The 9,423-nt window shown below is 36.4% G+C and overlaps 2 protein-coding genes across 2 annotated transcripts in view; one reads left to right on the top strand and one right to left on the bottom strand.

Moving 5' to 3' along the window:
- LOC118746939 overlaps window positions 1-9,423 on the top strand; it is a 59,389-nt gene that overhangs the window by 842 nt on the left and 49,124 nt on the right. The window lies entirely within an intron of this gene.
- On the bottom strand, window positions 6,144-6,599 carry LOC118746940 (the record flags this gene model as incomplete). The annotated part of the gene is given in 2 exon segments (XM_036480932.1): window positions 6,144-6,373; window positions 6,430-6,599. Coding segments are annotated over 2 exon segments (291 nt in total), but the record flags the coding sequence as incomplete, so codon positions are not given.

The following is a 9,423-nucleotide window of genomic DNA, read 5'->3' as shown; positions in this document are numbered from 1 at the left end:
GAGGAGTTGAAAACCGCAAACTTTAAATTGAAAAACATTGAGCAAAAATACGAACAATTAGATGTTAACTATAAAAAAGTTCTAAAGCGCGAGCAGGACTTAACAGAGGAAAACCTTCGGCTTCAAGAGGAGAATTTCCAATTACGCGAAAAATGCAAACAATATGAAAAAGAAAATAAGCAAAAACATATAGGAGAGGTCTCTACAAGTCAAGCAGGATCATCGGCTGCAATGGATTGCGGCAACGTCAACCGTCGACAAAACGCTGCCACAAGCGCTAGCATGCAGAACTCACTAACAAAAGCTCAACTTTTTAATGGTGTTAAAAAATATATATCGTCTTCGATGGTTGCCTTGCTGCGTATGGAGATGTTTGGTAGCGCAGATCGAGATTGGAAGCCGGATGAAAGACGTGTAGCAATGGACCTTCTGCAACTTGGCGACCAAATTTATGGGTACATTAGCGATGAGTGGCGTTTCCGGTTACCAGCATTAGAAGAAGTACGAAACTGGCTTGCTGATGCCACAAATTCTATTGACGACGAAGAAGATCTTTAATTATTGTTAAGCATAAGGCTTTTGTTCTATATTTAAATAAAAAATAATTATTTAAAAGAACACACACAAGGCCGATCGTTTGTAAAACTATTTAAGATGTTTCTAATTACTCTTCAGTAGTTATTTCTACCGGCTGATCCAAGCTGCAAATAATGGATGAATTCTGAAAAATAGTAAATAAGATTGAACAGTTTGACATGGTAGCGATGATATGTACATATCGCTACCTTAATATAGAAAGGCCGTAACACATTTTGTTTCAAAATTAAGCTCTATACAAAGATCGGTAGATTTCTCACTAAAGACTTAAACAAATTTGAAATCAACTAATACATAAGAAAATTAGTTTATGCTTTTTTTTATAACCAGTAGTGAAGAAAATCGCAACTGAAGAACCTTATCAAGTTTTGTAGCTACTATATCTTTATATTAAGTATTTATACTATAGAGTCTATGTATTAAGGTAACGATATGTAACCTTTAACTTAAGCACATTTATTAGAATTGAGATAAATTAATTTCTAATCGTAAAACACTATAAATTTATCACATGATCTCTGTATTAACTGTTAAATTGTAAGACAGAGTCTTAGTACCATGTATGTATATTTATGTGTTTTGAAATTGAAAATAAGTACTTGATAAGCTGTTACATACCGTAGTTTCGGCAACGCATATGTTCTGTGTAGATGCGTCACACAGCCAACCCGTCGGGCATGTGCCATTTACATCAGTCGGTCGTGTGGCACCAAAACAAAATGCGAATGTGGTGCGACTGGTGCATGCGAATACTTGATTTGCATTGCACAATCCACAACTAGAAGTATCGCCACAACTAGCTGCTGCTCCATTACTCTGGAAGCAAATATTTGGTTGATCCGAACAGACAAGACCGTCAGCACAGTTGTATATTTGATTAGTATAGGGTAATGTACCTAGGAATGTATTCAATAAAATCTTTAATGCACACTTGGGGACATACGAATTTCGTTCACATTTATCTACCCCCATAACACAAATAAAATGATGTTTCATTAATGCATGCTGCACTATTACTCTGGCAAACGTTGCATCCTTGGCTGGTTACACGGAGAATGATAATGAAAATTGCGAAAATCGCTATCTGATGAAAAGATTTAGTTAATTTAAATATGTAATAAATTAAATCATATTCCTTACCAATATTTGGTAAATTTTTAACATCTTCTGTGAATTATATCTAACGGCGCAATACCTCGCACAAATAGTTCCTAGCACGACTAATACCAAACTTTTAATGTTACACAGCTTTTATGAAATTTTCGCGAATTTAATTTTTTTGTTGGCTTTTATTTGAAATTGGATATTCATTCGGCCTTGCTTGCGATTTACAAACCCCTTAGTAAATCGCAGGGTATACAGAATAACGCAAAACTAGTTTACTTGAAGTGTATTCTTGAAAGTAATTGCTGTTTTATGGCCTTAGCTCGCGCTTCATCGCCAGTAAACTAACAACTTTGTAGGACGTAGAGCGAAATGTAGCGTCCACTTTACTTCCACTAAACCTTTGTTAACCACTTCAGTGAGTCTTGGCAGTTACTGCCACTCTTTCCGTTTTTTGTCTTTAGCATTGCAATCCACTTGCGCGCTATTTATGTTAAAAATGAAATATATATATAATATGTATCGAAATTCTCCTCTAGTTTGCCACACTTTTTACTATGGGGTATAATACAGTGCCGGTATCTGGTTTTATCTGCTAATATTTTTGTCTATGCTTTAAATCTTATGCTATCTTAGCTAATGTTAAACAATAATATAAAAAAAATTGCAACACTTTCCATAAGTGGTTTTTTGTTGTTTTCAACATTGTTGAAATACTTTCAGTCTTGTGGCGTATGTACGTGGGGTGTTGTTAATATTTGAAATTCGAGCAAAAGTGATCTTATCTTCTAATGTATTCTTAATTTTTTCCTTTGCTTTTAAGGTAAGTAAACGAAATAGATTAACGTCATAAACCATCAGATAAAACCCCTGTGAGAGAACAGTCCTAGCAGCGTTGAATCTGTCAAAGGCGTTTCACACCGTCTCAGGGAGTCTCGATTGTCTATTATGCTGACGAGTGCTCGATAATGGCGTCTGGGAATGGAATTGATGACTTGTGCTCGAAAGTAAACGACTACCTCTCCGAACTTTCTGGCTTCTTCTCTACAAGGAGGCTAACCCTCTCCCCTACAAAATCCTCGGCAAACTCAACAACAACCACCTGGACGAAGGAGGTCAGACTGCAGATGGGTATTCACGTCGTAATAGAGTACAGAGTTCGCAACAAGGTCCTCAAGGTCCTTGAAGTTGAAAGAAACGTTGCTGGGAACATAAAAGGCTTGCCGTTTCTAAACTATGCAGCGCAGTGGTTGAAGCTACAGACCTGAAGCTACACGACGCTCCGAACCGCCACGTAATGCCTTCGGATGCCGCAAGAACACCATCTAAATGACGAGGCCTCCCCGTCAAGGAGCGCAATACTATGCTATGCAAGCAGTGCCTAGTTCGGTGCCACAGACGAGCACCCGAACAGACATTTGCTTGCTGCAGAGCCCTCGCCTAGACACGTCAGAAGGCATCTATACGAACTGACGGACGAGGTCCGGAAATTCATAAAACAACCACTGAACCTGACAGAGTACCGACAGGCCACAAGCGACATTCACAGAGATTCGGTCTCGACTTACACCAACATCCGAGCTGTGAATGCCGTTTTAGGGACACAGCTACATGACGTGGACGAGATAGAACTTCGTCTGTCTCGGGAGACTCGCACGACCATAGCTCAACCCCGCTCTGGACACTGCAGCTAAACTCTTACCGGAATAGCATAAATCTAGATGTGGCCAACGAATGTCCGGCATGCAGAGAGTCAACCCATGACTCGACACCCCCGACATGCCCCTAAACCCTACTCAACTAACTCCCCTCTCCTTCTTGTCCAACCCAGTCGGACTGGCATACTTGGGCCTACCGTTGGAGCTTGACGACAACGGCTAAGTGACAGGCTGATCTTGGCAGTTGTAAGCCGCTACAACAAAAAACAACAACTATACCTGCAAGGGAGCATCATTCGCTGGGCAAACAATTTATGCTCGGTTTCTACCGGAAACAGCTAAACAGTCCGTTGATCCGCAATTGATCTAATCAAAATTGTGCCTTGACAGACGGCAGTAATGCGGATTTACGAGCCGCGAGGTCGTGGGTTCGAATCCCACGGCCAGTAGAATGTTAATTTTTTTTTGTTAATTATTCATTTATAACTTCTATATTTTTTAAAGGAGTTTTACTTGGTTATTTTTGACTTTTTTATTTTATAATTTTTTTAATTTTTTTTTTATCTAAAGATTTAAATTAACTAATAACAAAATAAAAAATGTGAAATAAAGTAAAACAAACGAAAATAAAATGGAGTAAAATTAAATATATAAATCAAATAAAACTAAAAAAATTAAAGTAACAATGAAAACAAGTAAGAAAGTCTAAGTTCGGGCGTAGCCGAACATTAAATACCCGGCGCAAGTACTAAATATATGTTATAAAGTTTCGTTAAGATGTCTCAATTTTTACTCGAGTTATCGTGTGCACAAACGGACGCACGGACGGACGGACGGACGGACGGACAGGCAGTCACCGCTTAATCGATTTCTCTTTTCATTCTGACCATTTATGTATACATTTGTCTATATCTATCTCGATTCGTTTTGCCTGTTACAAACAACCGTTATGTGAACAAAGTTATAATACCCTTGTGAACAAGTGCCCTCGGGTATAACAATATGTTTTTTTTTGGCAATCGCTCCAACCGAGGATCGAACCTGGGACCTTGTAGTACGCAAGTCTCGCCACTCGGCAACCGCGGATGAAGGAGCGGCTGCTTTGTTTGCGTATTTGTTTGCTCAGGGAGCGTAGAAAACAAAGAAATTGCAAATGTAGCACGAACATATGTATCCATGGTTGTCGGTAATGCTGTCACCGTATTAACTGAAATAAGTTCTTATTCGATTTGAATTGGAGTCCTATCTGAATTAGTATGGTGACTGCATTACCGATGAAAAGGTATATTTCCATGCAAGATTTGCATATTCTCTGCATTCTACACTCTCTGAGCATAGAAAATTCCCTTGATCCGAGTTAAGTTTGGGAATTAACTCTAGGGGCTGGTTTCTCCAACTCAACTTAACTTAGTTTAGCAAATTTTTTAGACTTAGTAAAGAATAAGCTTTGTAAAAAGTGGGCTAATTTTTGACTTAAGTCCATAAAATGGCTAAACTAAGTTAAGTTGAGTTGGAGAAACCAGCCCTAGGACTTAATCCGGATCATTAAACCAAAACGCACCCACGTATATACGTATATATGTACATATTCATTACTTATGTATGCATGGATCGCATTGAAGTTGTCTTTATGGATACGAATAATTTAGAGACGTGCCAATCTGTGGTTTTGGTTAATTTTCTTTTAGCACTAATTTCGTCGCATAGAATATCAGCGGGTTAAGTAATTTTTTTATAATATGTGTGTCATGCATTACAAACAAAAATAAGCCATAAAGAGGAAGAGGAGAGTTTGCATCAACTTTCGAAAGTTTTTTTATTTTTATTTTAAGTAACTCACTTTTGCAACTGTGGCTTTATTTAAAAGAAATTAGTAGGTATGCACATTAGGGTGTTTCTTAAATGTATGAAGCAAATTTTTACATCAGACATCAGAAGGGTTGATCCCTTACGTCGATGCTACTATAGTGGAAGATATCACATATAAATATTGGCCCCGATTGGAGTCGGTTAAGGCTTGTCGCCCAGGGGCCAAATTCAGATTACCCTACACTGAGGGAAATAATGCATATAGTAAAATAAAATTTAAAGCAAAATTGCAATTTAAAGCAAAATTGGTTACTTTTAATCACGTATATCGTACGAACCAATTAAAAAGTCTCAATATAAAATACGGCAAATGAAAGCCAATGAAATTCTCCATAAACCGTGTATACATCACTTTCCGACTGGGCTTATAGTTTCTGACAAATTAATTAATCATCCCAGCTTTTTTTATTTTTTTATGAAAAAATTAAAAATAAAATCAAACTTTAACAGAAGAAAAATTTAAAAAATAACAGGTTCTGTGCCAAATTTTTGTATTTGTAATAAAGCCTGTTCTGTTACAAAAAAAAAAAAAATCAAGTTGCTGATGAAGAAAATTGGCGAAATAATGAGTGGTCAAATAGAAATGCGCAAGATTATTTGTATGAAAATTGAGCACAAAGGAATGTTACTCATACGCCGCGTACACCTAACTAGCACGCTTTTCTGCTTGCAAATATCTCGAAAACGTATCCATAGAAAAAAAAAATTAGCTCGAATTTCGGAATCACCGAGCAATTCTAAATTAAAATTTGTGATCCAGTGTAATCAAGATTCGTGTTACCCAGACATGGTGAAAACGGCCTTTTTCTCTCAAATGTTTGCTTTCCAGAGAGTGAAGAATCAAGCATGAAAGACCTATCGTTTTAAAATATTAAAAATATAGCATAGCGTATGGGTAAATAAAACAAAATTATAAAAATTTCAATAAAATAATATTTGCTAAATTTTTTTGTGGGCCAATTTCACGATTTCCGATCTATAAATATTCGCTTATACATATGTATGTACTGATTACTAATAAATATTAATTCGGACACGCTGTCGCCTGAATACATTTCTTCTGAGCTGCGCTGTAATAGAGACCACTTCTGCAATTCATCTCTAATGCAAGGAAGCTTGAGCCGCTACGTTCACAGTAAATGTATCTATATAAATATTATAATTATAATTAAAAGTTACATAAAAATGGTTCATTACTTACGTATTACAATTTGCCGGATTTGCTACTTGATAATAATAACTAGTTTCAGTCGAATTATTGCATGCGCCTAATAGATACGCTTGTGATTGCGTTGTCGTTGTTGTTGGAGTTGTAGACTGGGTCGTTGGAGTTATCTCTTCGGTGGAAGGGCATGTTATTTGTGCTTCAAGCTAAAATACACATACATACATACATATGAAATTAATTCACAAATAAAACCTCCATTATGGCATTACACAGGTCAACAATTTTAGAAAAAGTTTTTGGTGCCGAGATATCGTTAATGGTTTGTTTTAAGATAAATTGCTGATAAAAATAATGTTTATATATTTTTTTCAACGCGTAGTCGAGATATCGAGAGAAAAATGTCGACCAGAAGAATATCTAATATCTATAGAAAACATACATATGTACATATCGTTACATTAATTCACAAAGGCCCTAACCAACACTTTTTTCAAAACTGCGTTTTTCAAATTCAAATTTTTAGGCTGGTCCCGTTTTTGAGCAAAATTTTAAGATTTTCGATGGCTCGGAAAATTCGTATTGGGGCGTTTTCGGTGCGGATCCGAATTTGGCATTATTTTCGCGATCCGACAAATAGTACAACTTTCATACAAAAAACATGCAAAAATTACCGAAAACGTCCAAAAACTTTTATTTTTGTATGGAAATGGTAAACTTTTCTTAGTTCAAATTCAAATCAATTTTTGAATCTTCTTCATTATTGTCTTGTTAATTCCAATAAATATCTCCTAATAGAGCAACAAGCTTCTTGAAACTATACCAATTTTCCAGGATTGCTGTTTTCAGGTGAAATCTCTCACCCGGATAAAAATACCTTCCACTACTGTAGGTATAGGCGAATGGACTGACATTAGTATTCTGGGGTTAAAAAGATTTTTTTTGTTGTAAATGAGAAATTTCTCGATTTAACACGACTTTCGATTTATGCCCATTTCTTGAAGCTAATACCTTTTACAAAAAATATAAGACATAAATGAAAAAAATCCACACAAAAAAGTCATCATATGTTTACCATGGAAATGGAAGAAAACGCGAGCATACCTTTCCTTGATGTCCGTATACACAAAAACAACAACAATATTGTTCTAAACTGGTACTCGAAACCAACGTCGTCTGGACGCCTGATTAATTATCTCTCCTCCCAACCAAGAAAATATAAAATCAACACCGCGAAAAATCTTATACACAAAATACTGACGATAAGCGACCAAAAATTTCACGAAGCCAACATAGAGAAAATACACAGCATTTTGAAAAGCAACAATTATCCCAATCACCTGATACGCGAACTAATAAAACAAGAAACAATGCGAATAGGAAATCAGCAAAATAAAACGCCGACCACAGCAACAGCAAATACACCAAAGAAGTACTACAGCGTCACTTACATCCCCAAGCTAAGCGAAAACTTTGATCGCAGCACATTAAAGGAACAAAACATAACTCTCGCCTACAAAACAAATAACACGTTAGCTAGAATCTACACAAGAACAAAAAGCCCACTAGACAAACAGCAACAAAACAACGTTGTTTATGAAATAAAATGTAAGGGCAAAGAGAACGAAAACTGTGGTAAAGTGTACATAGGGACAACAAAACGCGCATTAGGTGTTCGCATAGCCGAACATCAAACAGATATAAGGAAACAAAAACACAGCACAGCCCTATCACAGCACATATTAAACAGCGGCCACACAGCTGATTTCACTAACACTAGGATTATTGACAAGGGAAAGAGGGAAATGACGAGATACACTTTGGAAAGCTTAAGAATATTAGAAACAAGTAAGAAAGGCTAAGTTCGGGCGGAGCCGAACATTAAATACCCGGCGCAAGTATTAAATATATGTTTTTTCACCCTTCCGAAACCTTCCGCTAGATGGTAAGCCGAGTTGTAACAATTTTGAGTAAATTAGCGTCCTTCAATTTCGAAATATTGAAGTTTCAAGCATTTCTTAAATTTACCGTTATATGAAAATCGGCCGTTATATTAGTCCGATTTCAATAATTTTCAACGTTTTGCTTTTATGTGGCAAGCACAATAACCATACCGAGTTTGGTACAAATTGGTAGAACGGTTACCGGTATACTTATATGTGATCATAAGTGGGCGGTGCCACTCCCATTTTCCAAAATTTTACCATAAACGTATTTCTTGGTAAAGAATTGTTGCAAGCATCAATTTTGAAAAAATTAGCTTCAATATTTAATGATTTATCGATAATTTGGTATTTCTCTAAATTACCGTTATATGGGATGTGGGCGTGGTTATTGTCCGATTTTAAAAAGTTTCGGCGGTTTTTTATGCTGTACCAAGGCCAACAACTGTGCCAAGTTTGGAAGAAATTGGTGTAGCGGTTACCAAGATATACACATGTAACCATAAGTGGGCGTGGCTACGCCTATTTTCCAAAAATTTATAATATTCTTATTTTTCGTCTAAAACTTATTATAAATATCAATTTTGAGTGAATAATCTCCAGTAGTTACTAAAATATTGCAGTTTTCGTATTTCTGAAAATTACCGTTATATGGGAAGTAGGCGTGGTTATTGAGCGATTTTAAAAATTTTCGGCCATTTGGTATGTTATGCGAAGGCCAACAACTGTGCCAAGTTTGGAAGAAATTGGTGCAGCGGTTACCAAGATATACACATGTAACTATAAGTGGGCGTGGCTACGCCCATTTTCCAAAAATTTATAATATTCTTATTTTTCGTCTAAAAATTATTGTAAATATCAATTTTGAGTGAATAATCTCCAGTAGTTACTAAAATATCGCAGTTTTCGTATTTCTGGAAATTACCGTTATATGGGAAGTGGGCGTGATTAAAGTCCGATTTCGCCCATTTTCAATACCAACCTACCTTGGATTAAGGGAAACCTACATACCAAATTTCGTTGAGATATCTCAATTTTTGCTCGAGTTATCGTGTACACGGACAGACGGACAGACGGACAGACGGAC

The sequence above is a fragment of the Rhagoletis pomonella genome, unplaced genomic scaffold (assembly GCF_013731165.1).
Source record: "Rhagoletis pomonella isolate Grant_MI unplaced genomic scaffold, Rhpom_1.0 Rhpom_scaffold_00011, whole genome shotgun sequence".
Classification (NCBI taxonomy): Eukaryota; Metazoa; Arthropoda; class Insecta; order Diptera; family Tephritidae; genus Rhagoletis; species Rhagoletis pomonella.
This window is presented reverse-complemented; position numbering and strand designations above follow the sequence as displayed.